Source organism: Gobio gobio (genome assembly GCF_949357685.1).
Source record: "Gobio gobio genome assembly, contig: scaffold_119, whole genome shotgun sequence".
NCBI lineage: Eukaryota > Metazoa > Chordata > Actinopteri > Cypriniformes > Gobionidae > Gobio > Gobio gobio.
The window spans coordinates 111491-133194 of NW_027645686.1; the positions used below are offsets into that span (position 1 = coordinate 111491).

The 21704-nt window shown below is 40.1% G+C and overlaps 1 protein-coding gene across 1 annotated transcript in view; it reads left to right on the forward strand.

Moving 5' to 3' along the window:
• The window catches only part of LOC307122418 (Fc receptor-like protein 5), a 77697-nt gene that overhangs the window by 31861 nt on the left and 24132 nt on the right, over positions 1 to 21704 (forward strand). Inside the window, exons 5-6 of the mRNA XM_079846403.1 lie at positions 11731 to 11991; positions 17269 to 17547. Of these exons, the coding sequence (XP_079702529.1) occupies positions 11731 to 11991; positions 17269 to 17547 (540 nt within the window). The remainder of the gene's footprint in view (positions 1 to 11730; positions 11992 to 17268; positions 17548 to 21704) is intronic.

A 21704-nucleotide genomic window follows, 5' to 3' on the forward strand; every position in this document is an offset into this window, starting at 1 on the left:
AGCAGCGGGCCGCCGGTGCAGGATGTGTTTAATGGCCTCCGTCTGCTTCTGGGCGGCCGAGAATTGCTGGGCGAAATTCTCGACCGCGTTGCCGAACAACCCGGCCGACGATATGGGGGAGTCCAGGAACCGGTTCTTGTCAGTCTCCCTCATGTCGGCCAGGTTGAGCCAGAGATGCCGTTCCTGGACCACTAAGGTGGACATCGCCTGACCCACGGAACGGGCGGTAACTTTCGGCGCCCGGAGGGCGAGGTCCGTCGCCGCCCGGAGCTCCCGGAGGAGCTCTGGGTCAGACCTACCCTCGTGCATGTCCATGAGTGCCTGGGCCTGTTGCACCTGGAGCAACGCCATGGCATGCAAGGCGGACGCGGCCTGTCCGCAGGACCTGTAGGCCTTCGCAGTCAGACTGGACGAAAGCCTACAAGCTTTGGACGGGAGACGAGGATCACCACGCCACTCGGAGGCGGTCGCCGGACGCAGCTGCATCGCGACGGCGCGTTCGACTGGCGGGATCCTCTCGTAACCCTTGGCCTGCCCACCGTCAAGGGTAGTGAGGAGGGAGGAGCCTCCAGGTCTGTTTCTGGCACTGAAGGGTGTCGTCCACGACCTGGAAAGCTCCTCATGCACCTCCGGAAAGAATGGCACTGGGGCGGGACGCTGAGAACCAGCGCGACCCCCCCCCAGGAACCAATCATCCAACCTAGAAGGTTCGGGACGTGGTGGAGGGTTCCACACAAGCCCGACCTTTTCGGCGGCCCGGGAAAGCATAGCCGTCAACTCGGGGTCCGACTCAACCGTTGCCACTCTCCCAGAGGGAGGCTGTACAGCTGAGTCCTCATCCTCCGAGGACTGGAACTCCCCCTCCGATGCTGCGATCGACATCTGCTCATCCGCGGGCGCTCCGAAAGAGATGACTGGGCGCCCGTGGGCGGGACCAGCGATCTCTTCCGGTGGCGCCACCAGCAGCGGTGCTTGAGAGGGTTCAGGGACCTGCGTAGGGACACTAGGCGGGTTTGTCCTGAACGTAATCCTCAGATCACCCCGTTCATCCGTCGAAGTAGGTCTATCCTGGTTAGGGATAGCTCTAGATCGAGGTATGGGGAGGGGGACTCCGCCTTCCCGAAGGTAGGAGAGTCTCGACCTAAGCACCGCAATAGTCATGTTCCCGCAGTGAGAACACGAGCTATTCACAAACGCTGCCTCAGCGTGCTGTAAGCCCAGGCACGTGATGCAGTGAGTGTGGCCGTCAGCGGGCGAGAGGGAACGACCGCATCCAGAAACGCACGGGTGGAATGACATCTTGAAAAAGACGCAGTGTCACACCCGTGTTGCTCTTTTTGTGAGGAAACGCTCTTTTAAGAGAGTGCTGAAGCACCCAGGGAAACCGCGGCAACACACAGGGAATAGTGCAGCCTGTGTTTGCACTCAAGATAGGAACGCCCACCGATACCAACAGTTTTGCTTGCTGTGATAACAGCAGTTGTTCCTTGCAGCTGAGTTCGCGGTCCCGCTGGAAAGCGCCGTCACACCAGCACACGATCCTCTTCTCTGTTCTAGAAATACTCTTTCGCTGAAGGACAGGAAAGCAGTCTCTGCAACTTCAAACGCCGGTTCGGCTCCGAAGTGAATGACGTCAGTGCGGTGCTCTCGCTTCCTGTTTATACCCGCGGCGCGGGGCGGAGCGCGAGATGCAAATCTCGCACACCAATTGTTCATTGGCCTGTTCTTAAGTTCTCGAAGCTGATAGGGGCTCTCTGAAGTGATCCCAATTCGTCGGTATTACCGACGTACGTCGTAGTGACCGACTGAAAAGGAACATTATAATTCTGTAATAGGAAATCAATTCTAATACTGTAAATAAAAATACGGTACTTGTACTGTAAATAAAAATACAGTATTCATACTGTAAATAAAATATACAGTATTATTACTGTAAATGAAAATACGGTACTTGTACTGTAAATAAAAATACAGTATTAATACTGTAAATATCAATACAGTATACATTATTATTACTGTAAATTGAATTACAGTAATGATACTGTAAATACTTTTACAGTAACTTACTGGCATCCAGCTGCCAGTAAGTTACTGTAAAATTTACAGCAACCTTTTTACAGTGTACTCACTGGAGAATATGCTTGTTCGATGCCCGATCGGCGTATGACAGCAAAGTCCCGCAAGAGCATTTCGAGAGCAAACGAGAAACAACTCCTTATGCTTTTGAATCGTTCTCTCACTCAACCAGACGGTGTACTCTCAACACACTGTGAGAGTCGTGTCCGGAATGAATTAACTTCGCCCTGTACCCTCATTCTCCATTACTCCACTACTCCAAAAACGAGCTAACAAGCTTAAAGTTAACCCTATAACTCTTTACTTGTGTGGCACTGAACTTACTTGGAAAGGGGAATAATAAAGTAACTAATAAGCATTTAATTAAATTTTTTTTTTTTATATTTGTATATAGTATAATATATATATATATATATAGGAAGTTAAGGAAGACACACCTACGGAATACACAATCTTCATCAGCAGCAATAGTTTAGGGGTAAGGCGCATGGCCTTAAGATTTGATGCAAATTGATCAGAGGTTCGAATCTGCCTTTTGCCAAACTCGCACTGATCATTTTTTCCATCACATATCAGATCGGAAAGGCATTTATTTTCAATGAATATGAAGAAAATATTAGAAAAGTGAAAATAAAGCTACTAACGCGTTTAATCAGTGTTTATCAGGGTATGTAAACAGACGTGCAATTAGAGACGATACAAGTGAGTGGGCCCAATATCATTGGTCTTAAAAAGTGTGTGAGTCGATGCCATCTCCTGGCGAAACACGGGAATTCATTCAATGCACGGCTGATTAAAAACATCATTAATTATTAGATTAAACAGAATAGGACTGCTAACATTTCCTTGAGGTGTTCCATTCCAGACAATTCAGACCCCACCCTAACTTGTATAGTTATTTTAAACAAGAAATTATTGATCCAATTATATACTCTTTCTTTTTATTTCCATTCTTTCTAATTGTATTAAAAGTTCCTCTTTCCCCATTATGTCGTAAGCTTTTTCAACATCGAATGCTCCTACTAACACTTCCTTGTTTACTTGTGCCTTTCTTATTTCAGCTTCCAAACAGAGCACAGAGTCCATTGGGTTTCGCCCTTTGCCATGGTGAAAAAAAATGTTTTCTTCTCAATGATATACACCAATCTGTTCATTACCATACATTCCATTATTGTGCAAAGGTTTGAAGTTAATGCAATGGGCCTGTAATTATTTGGTTGTGTATGCTCCTCGCCTGGCTTTGCGATTGGCACTATAACACCATGCTTCCAGTCAGCTGGTAACTTCCCTGACTCCCACTTCTTATTAAAGAGACTTAATGATGTCTCTGATAGATGATTTACCATTTCATGACCAGTGTTGGGCACGTTACTTTAAAAAAGTAATTAGTTATAGTTACTAGTTACTTCTTACAAATAGTAACTGAGTTAGTAACTGAGTTACATCATTATAAAAGTAACTAATTACCAGGGAAAGTAATTACTGCGTTACTTTTTTTTTTTTTCCCAAATGTTCAAATATGTCAAATAACTTGGATGCCCCCAATATATTATGTTAAATGAATGAATTGGACACTAAATAGAATAAATTATTATTATAAACGCGCACACACACACACACACACACACACACACGTTGCAGGTCCGACTGACAGAGAGCCTGTTCGGATGAAAAGCGCTTCAGTGAGCTCAATTATAGTAACGCGACTAACGCCGCATTTTTTCCTCAGTAACGCTAACGGCGTTGTAACGGGAGAAACAGTAATTCGTTTGATTACTCGTTACTGAAAAAAATAACTCCGTTAGTAACGCCGTTTATCTGTAACGCCGTTATTCCCATCACTGCTCATGACAAATATCATCTCTTCCTGGTGAAGTTTGTTTAACCCCTGCAAGCGCTTTCTTCAGCTCATACGGAGTAAACTCTGAAACTAAAGTACACCCAGATGGTCCTTTTCCTTCCAATAATCGAGGGTTCTTCCTCAGGATATGTTCCCTATACCTCCTCATTTCATCTGACAAATTTGAACTACTATGCACTTTAGTAAATGTTTCTGCTAGTACCTCCGCTTTTTCGCTGTCTTATACTACTTGTTTATCATTATATACTAAGACAGGAAGGCTACTATTTCTTTGCTTTCCTCCCATTTTCTTTATCATACTCCAAACTTAAATTAATTTCAATATCTTCCCCAATATTATTGCAAAATTCCCATCAATAATTTCTCTTAGATGTCCGTATTACTCTCCTCACTATGGCCTGTGCTTTTTTATAGTTAATAAAATCATTAAAATTAAATCTTCTTACTCTCTTAAGTGCTTTATTCCTTTTACTAATTGCCTCACTACACTCCTCATTCCACCATGGGACAGCATTCTTCCTGATACCAGCCTTCTTCTTACCTTCTTCTTACCTATTACTTCTACTGTTATGACATAACTCCTTAAATTTGTCCCAATTGGCTGATTTAAATTTCCACCTTGGCATTCTTTCCACCATAATTTGTGCTATATCTAAACTGATTGTACTGCTGATAGGGAAATTATCACTACCAACTGAACTTTGATTTAATACTTTCCAATCACATTTTCCAGCTAAACATTCAGAGACTAGAGTTAAATCTAGCATTGAATATTTTCCTTGTGACAAATCAACTCTTGTATAGCTTCCGTCATTGATACACACTTATCCTCCCAAATCTAGCATGTCTTCTATGATCAATCCATTATTATCTGTATTTGTACTCCCCATAATGTGCTGTGTAAAATCACCACACCACTTTGTTACTTCCATTTCCTCCAATATTTTCTAGCTTATCCTTGCTTAACCTGTCACATGGATTGTAAAAGTGAATTATTCTAAGGCCATGTCCACACGAAGCCAGTAATTAAACAACGCAGTATTGATGTGCGCATACCCAGTGCCCGTAGTTTTATTCCTTCAAGTCTTCCCCGCGCAGGACGTGGTGTGATGACATCACCGTTTCACAAAATATACGGATTGGCTGTACACACGAAACCGCAAGGGTGTTGTTTTAAGATTTATCCACTTTAGGACCCGGTTTCAAAAAATAGCGGTTTCAGTCTCCCAAAACGCCGGATCCGTGTGGACGAAACTCCAATACAATAAAAAATGTATACGTATACAGTGACACGCGTCTCTGTGTGGACGGGCCCTAATACTCTGAACACCTTCCCATATTTCCACCACTACAACCTTTTGCTCCCCATTTACCTCAACTTTTCTATACCCAATATCTTATTTAAAAGGGTGGTAAAACACATTCTTTTGAAGGCTTGATTGTGTTTGTGGGGTGCACTGTAACATGTGTTCATGCTTCGTTTAAAAAAAAAAAAATCATTATTTTTCATATATTTGACCTTTATTCTACACTGCTCTGTCCCTCCTTGTAAAACGGTCTGATGCTTTCCGGGTTGTATGAAGCCAGTCCCTCAAAAATACGCAATGGGCTCAGATTGGTTAGCTGGCCCAGTGTGTTGTGATTCGCAAACCGCAGTGCACGTTTGTCGGAAACGTCACGCCCCTTACCTTTACCGGTAGACTGTGCTTTGGTCAGTATTAGAAACAATGGCGTCAATAAAACCATACCAATCTGAGCCCGAATCAGACCCAGAACATTTTAGTGAAGATGATCGAGCAGAACCTGTTCCGTCCTCAAGAGTAAAGACTGCGGATCTATAGTGATCGCTACTGAATGGCACTGTTACTTTTGTATTTTTAGAACGATTATAGCCAAATATCTGTCGCAAGAACTATTAACCCAAAACACTAAACACTGGCTTTACTAGTAAGTTAGCCAAATCACACACAGAACCATGTTTAGCAAGCCTGTAGATAAACAATACATAAAAGCTATAATCAAAGAATCATTTACACTAATGCCAAGTTCGCTGTTGAGATTTTAACGTTAGTGTTTGTAACGTTAGGTGTTCGTCCGGATAACGTTAAGTATGAATGAGCATTTAACAGACTGGTTTGCAGAACAGTGTTGTCAACTGTTTACTTCCTTGCTACAATGTACAATTAACCTATTACAGGAAAACACATTGATGAAAAATAAATCAGACTTACAGGTTGTGGCCCGTAAACAGCTTCTGTTTGTAAATCCAGCTTTCAGGACAAGCCGTTGTGCATATCCGGCATTGAACTCGCGAACATTGTGGAAGTTTTCCTCCGTGAAATGTGCTGCGGGAGGGAGCCCCGCGCGCGTCGTGCATTCACACACTGGCAGTGTTTGTCTTATGCAGCTGACGTTGTGCAAATCCGGCATTGAACTCGCGAAGATGGAAGTTTTCCTCCGTGAGATGTGCTGCGGGAGCCCTGCGCGCGCCTGTTCCCTCTGTCTCATACACACATGCATATAACATGCTGTATGTTAAACGCTCTGCAACGCACCCCTGTCCCTATGAAGGCTGAACAAAGCAAGTACCCCAGACCTGAAATCCGGATGAATATAACAGCGTTTCCTCTGCATCGCGGCAACAACACTCCAGCCTAACTATACCACAACAGCGCCGCGATACAAAATGGCGCCCCCGACCCCCCTATTTAATATTCTCGGAGGAGGGGTTTATGTAAATATTGAGCCTGGTGATGTCACCAACCCTGGAGGAATGTGTGTATTGCCTACTGGCCGTTTGCTGTAGTTCTTAGAAATGGATTTCTTTAAAAGCAAATATCTCCCTTTGCTTTACACTTTGAACGTTGTAACTTTACCCAGATAGCCACTGGACGCTGTAACGGAACAGGGCCGCAACCGCAAAACGATAGAGCCGGGTCTGGCCCGCATCCGCCTCACGGACTCGTTCCTGAGTCCAAACGCACATCGGGCCGAAGCCGTTTCTGGTCTGTTTTTAGGGGTTGTTGCGGATATGTGCCAGCGCCGATCCAGCACCGCCTGATCATCCCGTTACAGATGCGTAACGAGTGCGTGAAACGATTCCGCCTGCCTGAGCTGTGCCGGATGTGTTACGATTCCGCTTAAATCACCACTGGATTGTTCTTTTGCCTTATTTTCGGCATTTTTGTCAGTTAGGGTATCATAGTAATCTATGCTACCAAGGCATAGGCCTACATTTTTCACAGTCTGTGGAATGTCCAGAAAAACATTTTCAGCCTTGGCTATAAATAAAAAGCTTGACTTGACTTGATAAAGGCTAGTTTCAGTTGAAGCAATGCGTAGGCCTATAGGCTATAGCTGAAATAAATCATTTTAATGATTAAAATGCATACTAAAACAACGTGAACAAAGTTAACAAACACAGAATTAATGACCACAAATTCATAGATTTAATTATAAAAAACGAACAACAAAGTCATGAACATTGTCAACAATTAACACAGAACACAGTCAACAACAAACACAGAATAAATGGATACAAAAAATGCACAGGCTATTAACACAACGTGAAAAAAAACATGCACTTAAACAAAATCACTAGGTGCTAGCTGTGGCAGCTGTTGCTGTTGCTGCTCCTGCTGCTGACGTGCCAGTCTCTTCAGGCGCCCTCCTCTCCTGTCCGCCGAAAGGGCAAACCACCTTATAGCATGCCTCCATATTTCAGCTTCTGTTGCAGTTGCTGTCAGTGCGCATTTGCTGCTGCACCTGGAAAACAGCATTACTGATTAGGTTGAATGAGAAATTTGGATCAGTGCTAGGCCTACATGACGACAAAACAGGCAGACGTAGCTATATTGCATTTGCTCAAAATGAAGATAGGCCCATCCTTCTAATTCGGCCTACTTCTATAACGGTTTGTGCATTAGTTGATGGAGCTGTAATAAAATAATAGCCTAATAATAATAAAAATGGTCATGTAAAACTGAATAAGACAAATGAACTATATCCAGGGGCGTAGCCATCTTTTCAGAAGTGAGGGGGACAGAAATGTCAGGTGTAATACCATTTTTTTCAGACCTTTTTTGTCTAATTGACAGATTTAATTGATCTCATCTCTTGCTTTTAATTCAGTGAGATATCAAAAACACTGCTGAACAATAACCACTAATATCTATAATGTTTTCCCTATATGTTATGCCAATTTTATGATTGGTTTATGTACTACAAACACTTGTGCATTAAGTCCCCATGGATTTTATGCTTTGTAAAAAAAATATAACTGAATAAGGCAGAATATATACAGTACCTATCAAAAGTTTGGAAACATTACAATTGTTACATGTTTTTGAAAAAAAGTCTTCTGCTCACCAAGGCTGCATTTATTACATAAAAAATGCAGTAAAAAAGTAATACAGTGAAATATTATCCCAATGTAAAGCAGCTGTTATATATGTGAATATATATAGTAAAAAAAAAAATCTTTGTAATTTATTCCTGTGATCAAAGCTGAATTTATCATCATTACTCCAGTCTTCAGTGTCACATGATCTTTCAGAAATCATTCTAATATGTTCATTTGATGCTCAAGAAACATTTATGATTATTATCAATGTTGAAAACAGTTGTGCTGCTTAATTTTTGTGGAAATCATGAAACTATTCAAACATGTTCCATGACATTATTATTTTTTTTTCAAACCGTATCTGAAAACTGAAATACTGTTATACTGTAAATATTACAGAGAATACATGTAAACCAAAATACAGAAAAATCTATTGGAGTATTTGGATTCTATAAAGAATACATGTAATGCGAATGAGTAAACAATTACATAAAGTATATCACTGAAGATATTTCTGTATCTACTGTACAGCAACATTACCTGTTCTCCTGTCAACATATTCTGACAATGGATGCAACAGTGCTCCTGTTTAGAGCAGGTTGGACTCTTTGTCCAGCGTCTCTAAGAGAAAGGCCATGATTGATAACGTGATCAATAACAGTTGCCCGAATTTCCTCAACCAGGGCCGGCCCAAGCCCTTATGGGGCCCTAAGCAGAATTTTATTTGGGGCTCCTCGGTGCCACCAATACGATTGACTATTGTTAATTCTTGATAATGCGCACACCCAGTATCAATGTTAGTAGTTGTAGCTGTGTTGCTTACATCATGTCTACCTGTCATGTTTTTACTCTTTACGGTTTTTAATTGTAACAGTAGCAAACCCACAAGAGTGCTCAGGTGTTAATATTCAAAGCCCTACAGTTCAGACTGGGATATGTCCTTTATTTTATTTATTTATTTTAGTCTCTTATGCTGAATATGCTCACTTTTCCCCAGGATTCTTTAATGAATAGCAGGTTCAGAAGAACAGCATTTCTCTGAAATAGAAAGCTTTCAAAAAAATCCTACAAATATTGTACACAACTGTTTTCAACACTGATAATCATAAATGTTTGTTGAGAATTAAATCATCATTTTCGAATGATTTGTGAAGGATCATGTGACACTGAAGACTGGAGTAATGATGATAAATTCAGCTTTGATCACAGGAATAAATTACACTTTACTATATATTCACATAGAAAACAGCTGTTTTATAGTATAATAATATTTCACAATATTACTGTTTTACTGTATTTTTGATCAAATAAATGCAGCCTTGGTGAGCAGAAGAGACTAATTTTATGAACAAGAAATGTTGATTTCTTACTAACATTAAACAGAGCTTTTATCTTGGCGGAAATATAATTTTATTTTTTGCCTTCCATTCGACTGTGTAGAAAAACATTTTTTATCTTCTAAATAAAAACTTCCAAAATGTAGGCTACACAACTTATAATTCCAAGGGGACGATATAGCACTTGCAGAAAAACATTTATTGAGAAACTGGAAGCTGCTGTACTCCGTCCAAAACATACAGCACGTCAGACAAAATATTCACACTAAACCATAGCGCATTCTCAAATCCATCCATTCATAAAACGGTTACCGGGCAACTGACGAGTACGTTTTAGCCGATTTTCTCGCACTTTGGACCTTGAACCCTGTCTAATAAGTGAAGGGCCATTTGGAGATAAAAAGAAGATTGTAACTGTTGCTCTGGCTCTTAATGCTCTCTCTCTCTCTCTCTCTCTCTCTCTCTCTCTCTCTCTCTCTCTCTCTCTCTCTCTCTCTCTCTCTCTCTCTCTCTCTCTCTCTCTCTCTCTCTCTCTCTCTCTCTCTATCTCTCTCTCTCTCTCTCTCTCTCTCTCTCACACTTCCTATACATGCTGGGTACAATTAAGTTTTTATCATCTCATACATCTATTTTAAGCGTAACCATAATTAGATTTTATCATTTAAATTATTTATAATATGAATAATGTGCTAATTAGTTGTGATTTGATATTAACTTATTAACCCACATATTTTGCTAATGTAACTGCGCTTACTTCCGTTGTTGGTATAAGTTACAGTGTGTGGTAAGACCAGAAATGTACAGTTTTCTACAGTTTTCACACACTTTTGGCCCCCAGAGATCGGTTTTATTAGTAGTAACAGTACTGTCCTAGTCATAATGTAATATAAATGTATAATCTACCAAAGAGTCACAAATAAAACAAAATTATGGCCTATTTCTGCAAAACGCTCCACTCATGAACCTCTCATACTCATCGGTAAACCACGTTCGCTCAAATCCTGCTCCGACATGGAATTTCTCTGCACTGTAGGCTACTATAACTGTAGCCATTAAGAAAAGGCATTTAGTTTCATAATGTTATTTATTTTAATGTCATCAATTGTTGATTATGAAGAGTGAACAGCATGGACACATCATAAGATGCACAGTATGCCCGGAGACATGGAGTGAAGCTTTGATCACTTTATTAAGTTTTGTTGAAAGCCTTTCTTTAAAGTGAATTTTGTTCAATTTGTTCAATCAATTTTTCATCAGTCAATTGCCCAAATATAGCAGACAATAATCATGACACGGAGGCGCTGGTGCGATCACCTGCATTGCAGAACTAGAGCTCATCTCATAAGTGAACCAAAACTCCACTATCTGCCTCACAGACATGACATATTTCTCTATAGAAATGTATACTTTTAAATAAAATAATTCAAAATGAAAAGAAGTTCTGATTATGTAATGTGCTTTTCTCTCTTGGTGCGTCCACTACTGCAGAGATAGCGAGTCGTCAACTTCTGAAAACTTGCTATTTTTGACACAATCATAATCATTACTTTTGCCGGTTCTTTGAGGCAAGCTTTATACGTGCGCTTGAGTGCGGAATAGGCCAATATGTTATGTGAACGTTCATTATGGTTTAGAATTCTCTCCAGTATTTATATTTATGTAATTAAATTAATAAAAGTGCTTAGTTGACTAATGGCTTAAATGAAAAAGTCGAGTTGGGGGCAGCACTTATTTCACATCTCCAACCGTTATTTGAACAACTTTTTCCACACCTTGTAGCGGGCGGGGAAGTTGTTTGTCTTCTAGTATGAATATGTGAGTCTCACTGTTATCTATACGCTAGTGTTGCTCCACAATTCACATTTAGAAGATATAAGTGATCAAAACTTACAGTCTCTCACTTCAGCCAATGAGGATCAGTGATGTTGATGACATCACTCTGCACTTCAGCTTCTCATCAGATCTTCTGTCCAATCAAATGCTCTCTAGAATCTGCTCTTCAAAATATCTTCTGTTGTGCAGTGACATTTATGCAGAGTTTTGGACAAGTTGAGTCAGTTCATTTGATTTTGTGAGATGTTTAACCATAACTTCTGTCTGTGCACTTCTTACAGAGAGACCTAAACCTGCTCTGACTGTAAAGCCTAAACCATCACAGATATTCAGAGGAGAGAATGTCACTCTCACATGTGCCGTACAGGGGGAAGGATGGAGATACGGATGGCGGTGTGATGGTAGAGATTACGACTCTAATGAGAAAGAGTTCAAGATCACTGCAGATCACACACAGATGTGCTTGTGTATCAGCTGTAGAGGATCAGGATCAGTATCATTCTGCTCTGACTGGAGTGATGAAGTGACTCTGACTGTATCTGGTGAGTGATCATCACTGACTCACATCTATATTCCAAATCTGACATAATAATAAACAATAAATGAATAAATACGTAAATGTAGAATTAAATAAACAAATGTAGAAATAAATAAATGAATAAATACGTAAATGTAGAATAAACAAATGTAGAAATAAATAAATGAATAGATAAATATATTAATAAATAAATATAGAAATACATAAATAAATAATTAAATGCTGAAATAAATAAATGTAGAACTACATAAATATATGAATAAATATAGAAATACATAAATAAATGAGAAAATGAATGAATACATAAACAAATAATTAAATATTGAAATAAATAAATAAATGCAGAAATAAATGAATGAATAAATAAATAAATCATTTTGTCAAAAGTATAATTTTTAATTGTGTTATTTCTGTATTATTTGTGTTATACTATAATTTTTCTACATTTATTTATTGGTATATTTATTTTTGCATTTATGCATTTCTACATTTATTTATTTACAAAACTCTCTCAGTGAAATGTGCATGCGTGGGCAAAACTGTGGTAATGTTGACTTCACATCAGAATCATCGTAAATACTAGTTTATAGTTAAAAGATGGGACATGAACAATTTCAAAAGTCAAAATTTGAATGTAATGAGCTCGTAATCATGATTTCAGAAGTGGGAAGTAGGACATTTCCGATAGCACGTGAAGGCAGCATTAACTCTGGTGCTCTTCGGTCATTTCTGACCAGAACATTTTCTGTTTTGAAATTTTAAAAAAATCACTGCTTCACCGGAATGATATGAAACTTGGTGACTTTTATAGTATTAGGTATGTAAACACACCAAAAAATTGGGGTCACGATTCGGGCATACGAATTGGTTGTTAAAAAAAAAAGTAGCGTTCATTGTCTTCGGTCATTAATGACCGACCATAGGGAATGAATGGGAAATGTGCAAAAACACAAATTCATAGAAAAAAATCTATATTTCTAACAAAAACAAAAAAAATCTAAAACTTTATAATAAGTAGTCTTTGAGATTTTTTGGTGTCCGGTCACTTATGACTTGGAAGACAACCAATGCAACCCCTAAACGAAGAGCACCAGAGGGTTAAACTGGTTAAACTGGTAAAACTGTGGCTCTGCCTTCAGACCCTTCTCGATCCACGTCTACATCCATGATATCAGCACTGAGCTGAACTAAATCATTGACTACACGTTCAGAACGAAACAGAAGGTAGTTTCAGTTTTATGTAGAGTCATAGCGACGATCCTGTGTGATCCTGCATTGAGAGAGGTTAGGACCGCCTTCCTTATTAACATACATACACATGAATAAATAAATAAATAGATAAATATTCTTAATAGATAAATAAATACATGTAGAAATGCATATGTAAAAATAAATAAATGTAGAAAAACTATAGTATAACACAAATGATACAAAAATAGCACAATTAAAAATGATCCTTTTGACAAAATTATTTATGTCTTCATTCATTTATTTCTGCATTTATTTATGTATTTATATATTTATTTATTTATATATTTATTTCTACATTGATTTATTTCAGCATTTAATTGTTTATTTATGTATTTATGCTTGTCATTTCTCGTCCTCCATATGTCTGCCTTTTTCACACATCATCTGTCTGTAGTTCCTTGTGCTGCTGTTTCAGTTTTATGTTTATTCAATCAATCAAACAGTTTTGCAGTTGTAAAGTAGTTCAGTCAGACATTGATTTCACAATCCACTTTACAAAACAAATGAGTTCTGCACAGTGAGAGTTTTTTGTTTGTAAGTATGAGTTATTGCTGCAGTTGTAATTTTCTCTGTAATTATTGACCGTGTGTCATTAAGATCTTGATCATCAATGCTTAGCTTTATTCATTCAGTGTGGTTTGACTGAGAACAGAAGCTGGACGTGTCTGATCATTTTCTAATGAGTTCTTTTGAAATCTGCTGACTGTAAAACAGCTCCACCTACAGCTCAGAGCAGGTACTGCTCAATAACCTGTTCAATAACCTTTAGCTCATCAGTTCAAAAAAGGTTTGGATGGAATAATATCTCCTTTAATATAGGCTATTGTTTGTGAGGCATTATGACAGCTTCAGAAACCCAGAGTGACCAGATGATCATGATTTAAAAAAGGAAGGCAAATGGGTTTATTTGTAAAGGACAGTAAAGTAGCATAACAGCAAGGGCATTAAAGAAACATGCACTATTAGATGAAAAATTACACTTATGTGTAGCACTCTAATTTAAACATATTTTGTCTGTGCTAAAAATGCGTAGAAGATATTACACATTAATGTGTAAAACAACTTTTACAGCATTTTGTGTGCAGAGTAGACTGATGTGCTCATCTGATGGATTGGTGAAGGCAGCACAGATGTGTCCTTATCCCACAATCCTGTGCGTTCCCATTCGGAGACATTTGAGCTAGAAAATGAAAGATGGCGTCTGAAAGTTGTGGTTCCTGGTCAGTTTGTGTGTAAATGTGTGTTTTTTGACCGTTTTCCACATCTGATGTAATTTCTAGCAATACATTTCTACTAGTAATTAAATATTAGTTTGGTCTTTAACTAGAACTCCTGAACCTCCCGCTGCCCTGTATCTGGCTCTCTCATTGGCTGTAGGTCATCGCTGATGTCATTTTCAGTCAGAACTCATTTCACACAGCAGATTTTGAATCGGCGATAGATGTTTAGCACGGTAAATATCTCACAACGCCAACCAGAACTAACTCTGGGAAAAGCCCAAGGGGCACAGGTTCAATTTCTCAGGAAATGACCAAGAGTCGTGGTACCTTGAATAAAACTTGTACATCTTTATTAAACAATAAAACTGTTCATTCAAATTTGTCTCATTCAATGAATCACACATAACAGAGGGAAGATTCCACACAGCAAGCAACAGCACCTGCTGTAAAACAACAATTATCAAACAAAAAGAGAGAAACAAAAACAGACACCACAACAAAAGAGCTGGGGCTTACCACTAGGGCGGCAGGCAAGAATGCCCGCAGTAATAATAATAATAATAATAATAATAATAATAATAATAATAATAATAATAATAAACACGTGCCCCAAACCATACTCCAAAGGCTTCACGGCCTCTCCACGCCGCTCTGGTGAACAGTGAGATAACCACACGGGAAAGGTCAGCCTGCCCTCTCCAGGCCCCAGCTCCAGTACAGGAAAAGGAGGAAGAAAGAAAAAGTTAAAGCATAAAAAGGGAACATCAACCAATCAACGAACAGTTAAGCCTTAAATGCATGACTGTTGTTTCGCCAAACATTCTTACTTATTCGGGTCTTTAGCGACCCGGATCTATATCTAACATGGATAGATCTATACCTGTCGCGATAATATATAAAACGACTCGGTTATTTAACATAACTCGGTTCCCTGAGAGAAGGGAAACGAGTATTGCGTAGCAGTACGCTCGGGGAACCCATGTAAAACGCTGTGCGTGCTAGATCTCCCGCACCCGGACTGTATAAACTACAGCCCTTAGCAAAAGAGAATGAGCCTCTGGAGCCGACCGTGATGGGCCCCAAGAGGGTAATGAGGGTAAGTAAGCCGGATATAATCGGCCTTGTAGGATATGAAGTGTAGCCGGACGAGGTTGGGCTTTATATTCAGAATGAAGCAATACTTGTGTTCACATAGGTGTTTACACACACTCATATGGAGAGAATACCTGCTTGTAAGGCAGAAACATCCAAATGATAGAATCTGATAAAAGTGGACGGTGAGGCCCAGCCTGCCGCCGCACAGATATCTTCTATTGGTATGCCACTAGACCAGGCCCATGACGAGGCCATGCCTCTCGTGGAGTGAGCCTTGACGCCTATAGGGCAGGTGAGGCCTTTGGACTGATAGGCCAGTGAGATGGCATCTACTATACATCGTGACAGCCTCTGCTTTGTGACCGGACTTCCTTTAGTGTGACCCCCGAAGCAGACAAAGAGCTGTTCGACTGCCTAGAGGCAGCGGAGCGTTCTATATATGCCCTCAGAGCTCTGACTGGGCATAGCAGATTTGCATCTTCCTCGCCCTCTGAAGAGGGCAGAGCTGAAAGCGAGATGACCTGTGCTTTGAATGGGGTGGACAGCACTTTAGGCACGTACCCGTGTCTAGGTTTGAGGACGACCCTGGAGTCGCTAGCCCCAAACTCTAAACAGGATGCATTCACAGACAGTGCATGCAGGTCGCCCACCCGTTTGACTGATGCTAAAGCCAACAGGAAAGCAACTTTAAGTGACAGGTGCTTAAACTCACTGACTTTAATGGTTCAAACGGTGCTCTTTTCATAGCCTGTAAGACTATGGAAAGGTCCCATATCGGAATTGAGGGGGGACGAGGCGGGTTAAGCCTCCTGGTCCCTTTAAGGAATCGTGATATCAGGTCACATTTTCCCAGGGGCTTTTCAGCCACTTGTGCGTGTATGGTGCGCTGTTACAGCAGCCACATAAACTTTGAGCGTGGAGGGGGAACGACCCGCGTCCATTAGCTCTTGGAGGAAATTAAGCACGTCTGTCACCTCACATGACTGCGGGTTCAGATTACGTGCCTTACACCCGTCTGAGAAGACTATCCATTTCATAGCATAGAGCCGCCTGGTCGAGTGGGCTCTTGCCTCAGAAATAGTGTTTTTCACCTTTCACTTTTTAAATTAAATGAATGAACTATATTTCTCTTTCATATTTATTTTTGTATTACCATTTCGTATTTTATGGGCATTTCATGCTGTATTAAATACTATTTATCTCCATATTATGAACCATTTATTCCATAAATGTATGCATTTCCATTATTGTGCTCTTTTAAGCGTTAATGAACCAAGTTTAATGTCCACATGAAATCAAAATGGAAGTTGTTTGTCTTTTAGTATGAATATGTTAGCCTTACTGTTATCTATAATAGAGTGATATTTTAGATATTTTGATTACTGAAAATCGGGACACTGTTCTGGGAAAACAGGACGTTTGGTCACCCTAATCTATACGCTAGTGTTGCTCCACAGTTCACATTTAGAAGATATAAGAGATCAAAACTTACAGTCTCTCACTTCAGCCAATGAGGATCAGTGATGTTGATGACATCACTCTGCACTTCAGCTTCTCATCAGATCTTCTGTCCAATCAAACGCTCTCTAGAATCTGCTCTTCAACATATCTTCTGTTGTGCAGTGACATTTATGCAGAGTTTTGGACAGGTTGAGTCAGTTCATTTGATTTTGTGAGATGTTTAACCATAACTTCTGTTTGTGCACTTCTTACAGAGGCACCTAAACCTAAAGCTGTTCTGAGTGTAAAGCCTGAACCATCACAGATATTCAGAGGAGAGAATGTCACTCTCACATGTGCCGTACAGGGGGAAGGATGGACATACAGATGGGAGTGTGATGGTAAACTACACAACTCTAATGAGAAAGAGTTCAAGATCACTGCAGATCTCACACAGATGTTCAAGTGTAAAGGCTGTAGAGGATCAAGATCAGGATCAGGATCAGGATTATTCTGCTCTGACTCGAGTGATGAAGTGACTCTGAATGTGACGGGTGAGTGATCATCACTGACATCAGGATCTGCTCAGATATTAAAATGTTTGCTTTGTGTTGAAATAAGGGATGTCAGTGTTTCCCACAGGATTGTAAGATCCTGATTGATCTGTTTGGGGAACAAATGGTCTCTCTTTTATTGCTTGAACATAATCAAGAATCCACTAAATACACTTCATTATAGAGAAACACGACAAATGAACAAAAATATATAATCATAAGTGATGTTTATTTAAATGTATTGTGCAGTTAATGGGGCAACAAGATATTATATGAATAAATAAGATAGGCTATTAATAATATTTCAGTGCGCAAAACCATGATAATATGAAACGCTTCAAAACAAAACTGCAAAAACTGCTTATGGGCAGCCCGGGTGCAGAATGATGTGCTTAAAGTCACAGTGCGCAGCGCTGCACATCGAACAGTTCATTGTTCATTTGTTTCTTAACAGTTTGATATTACAGTAATTGTGTGTGTGATGTCTATTCATATTGTGTTGTGTGATCTAACAGACACTCAGTAGCCAGAAACAGCAATAAACCCCAGCAAGATAAAGCCATTTTGTGACAATCCACAGCCCTTATATATCAAGTATTATATTGGGAATATATCATATTGGAGAGTTTTATCGTGCTGCTGACTGTCATAACTGTAACTGTACAAAAGCATGGACGATGCGCCTTCACTCTCTTCCACTGAAGTGAAGCCGCCAATGTTCAAATATGGCGCTGACATCTGGGTCTGGAGTCTGTTCATGAGCACAAAGTGGAGCCGGTGTAACAATAATCTGTTCCTGATATATTTGTTTCCAGTGGGTGGTGCAATCATGAATATTCATGAGTTTACCACATTGTGGGCGTGTCCTTGAGACTACAGGCAAACGAATGGAACAGAAAATATTAGCACACGCTTTTCAAATCAAACTTGTTTAACGGATTGTAATTATATATAAAAAAATAAAATAAAATAAAAAACTTCTCACATATAATCTAAAACTATTTTCTTGTATGTTCCACAAAAGAAAGAAAATAATACAGGTTTGAAACAGCTTGTAGTCTGTTCTTTGACAATATGTTGCACTGTGGATGTAGGTGAAAATCTTTTTGCAAAACAACCTTCATGTCATGTCTGTAAATTTGTTTTACTTACGCAGTATTTTCTGGGATGTAATCTAAAGTGTTGCCGAAACATATAGAGTGAACTAAATTAAAGGAAAAGTCTGAGTAATCTGTCATTTTAATACAGGGTGAAAACAATGAAGCCTGCATGGAGAAATCGTTCCCAGTATGATCATTTCTGTCAGGATCACTATCGTCAAAGTGATAGACGATTAGTAGAGATGCACCGAATGTTCGGCAACCGAAATTATTAATATATTATGAATAAGTAATAAGGCCAAATAAATTTTGCCGAACAATGACGTTTTTAATGACGCGATCAAATAGTAACCCGCGTAGAGTGAGATGCGCGCGCTTTATGCAGCAAACATGTCAGCAGTGTGGAAGCACTTTAAAGTGTCAGAGAAAGAGGCAAAAACGGCCGTTTGCAGACACTGTTCTGCTGAATTGTCCAGAGGGGGTGCATCTGCAAAAACGTACAGCACTTCAAGTTTAATTTATCACTTAAAATCAAGACACCCCGAACATCATGCAGAGTATGAGAAAGACACGGCGGCGGCAGCGGCAACAGCAGCAGTGAAAAGGAAAGTAGCTCCTCCCAGTCCTAGGACACCCACTCCATCTGTGGCTGACTTCTTAGAAAAGGCAAAAAAGTTTACCAATGACAGTGCCAAAGCTAAAGGTATTACTAAAAGGATAATGGAATTCATCGCATTGGATGATCAACCATTCTCTGTTGTAGAGGATGTTGGATTTCGCAGGCTTATAGACCATATTGAGTCCCGTTACACCATGCCAAGTAGACGGTATTTCTCAGACGTGTGCTTACCTGAGATGTATAACGTCGTTTCATCTCACGTCCATGAGCTCTTGGCTACAGATATTGCAGCCCTCAGCTTCACGACTGATATTTGGAGCTCGGATGTGAGCCCCACCAGTATGCTGAGTTTAACTGCGCAGTGGATCGACACAGATTTCAAGCTACAAAAGATTGTGCTTCACTCACAAGAGTTTAGAGGGTCCCATACAGCTATAGCCATATCCGAGGCATGTTTGACACTTGGCGTATCGACCGATCTAAAGTGCATGCGGTAGTCAGTGACAACGCAAGAAATATGGCTAAAGCCATGGAAGATAGCGATCTGAAAGGCATACGGTGTGTGGCACACCCAATTCAACTGGCGGTCAATGCCTTTAATCTATCCAAGAACAGTTCGGAACGCCACAGAAACGTTTCCAACAAGATGTGAGCACAAGATGGAACAGTATCTTGGCTACATACATAGCAGATCATGACCTGCCCGCGACATTCACCGCATACCAGTGGGTGTTAATCGAGAACGTTCTCTCTCTTCTCGCCCCCTTTGAGCAGATAACAAAAGAGATAAGCTCATCTGATGCATCTGTGGCAGACGTCATACCCTTACTTGCAGCACTAAAGCGTCTTTTAAACAAAGAGGCTGAAACAGACCACGGAGTGAAAACAACTAAAAGTGCGCTCTTAGAAGCTGTCAGCACACGATTTAGTCAGGCGGATTCAGAACCCCTGTACTGCATCGCGACTGTGCTTGATCCACGATATAAAGATCATTACTTGGATGTGGGGAAAAAGCTGCGCACAAGAGAAATTATCCAGGCCGAGTTGGATTTGGGAAAGCCGCTAAGTGATGGAGACAGTCAGGTGATGCACAGCGTAGGAGATGAAAACAGCGCAGAAAGTAAACGCGCTCGTACTACAGATGAGCCGCGCACAGTCTCGCTGTCTGACATGTTCGATGAGATCCTCCAAGAGAATAACCCATTTGCAAGACAGAGGACAAGCTCAACCGCTCAACAGTTAGATGGTTATCTCTCAGAAGTCCCCATCCCCAGGAGCAATAACCCTCTCGAATTTTGGAGGACCAATCAAGGCCGCTTTCCCGACCTGGCGCAGATAGCACGCAGGTAGGCTGCTACTTGTATGGGAAATTCATTTAAGATTTTATTTATATTTTGGATTATGGTAACACTTTATAAGTAGTTTCTATTTTTAACATTAACTAACAATGAAAACCCCTTATTAAAAGCATTTATTAATCTTAATGTTAACATTTACAAATACAGTATTAAAATTAAGTATCACATTTTTCATTTTTGAATTAAAAAGTATCAAAAGTGGTAGGCCTATTTGTTAAAATTGTTAATGCACTTATACTAACATGAACAAAATATTTTGTATTATCTTACATTAACGAAGATGAATAAATACCATAACAAATGTATTGCTAATTGTTAGTTAATGCAATAATGTTAACAAAAGGAAACATTGTAAAGTGTTACTACCTATATTTTATATTATGTATTTTGTGAAAATTTTTTACTATTTTCAGTGTAGTTAAATAGTAGGGCTACACTGGGTTTCAACCATTTCATTATCTTGAAGACATTGTTCGTTTTGAAATGAGCAACTGTCAGAAAACTGCAATAAAAATTTCAACTATTCTGCAGGTACTTGTCTGCAGGTACATGTCTGCTCCATGCACAAGCACCGACAGCGAGAGACTGTTTAGTGCTGCATCTCATGTCATCGATGAGAAGAGGAACCGACTTTCATGTGAGAAAGCAGAGAAGCTACTTTTCATAAAGAAGAACCTGCCACTTTTCCTGAAGAAGTAGGCTAAGTAGGCTTATGTCTAGGACAGTTATTTATTTGTTGTGGGTTCATCCACATTTTTTGCACTATTCAATGCACATTTGTTGTTGTAGACATACAGAGTTCCCATTCAGTCGGTCACTCTCGACGCCACGTCGGAGTACCGACGAATAGGAATCTCGCTCGCGAGAGCCAATCTACTTCGAGTGTAACTAAACGAGCCAATGCACATTGGCATGCAATGATTGCACCAGGTGCTCATGCCACGCCGTGCGGGTATAAATGAGACACAGGTGATTGCATCAAATCAACCTTTTGCTTCGGAGCCGAGTGGTGAATGGTTTGTCCTAAAATCACTCTCTACAAAGCGTGTGTTAACATTATAACGAGTCAAGCTCTTCGGT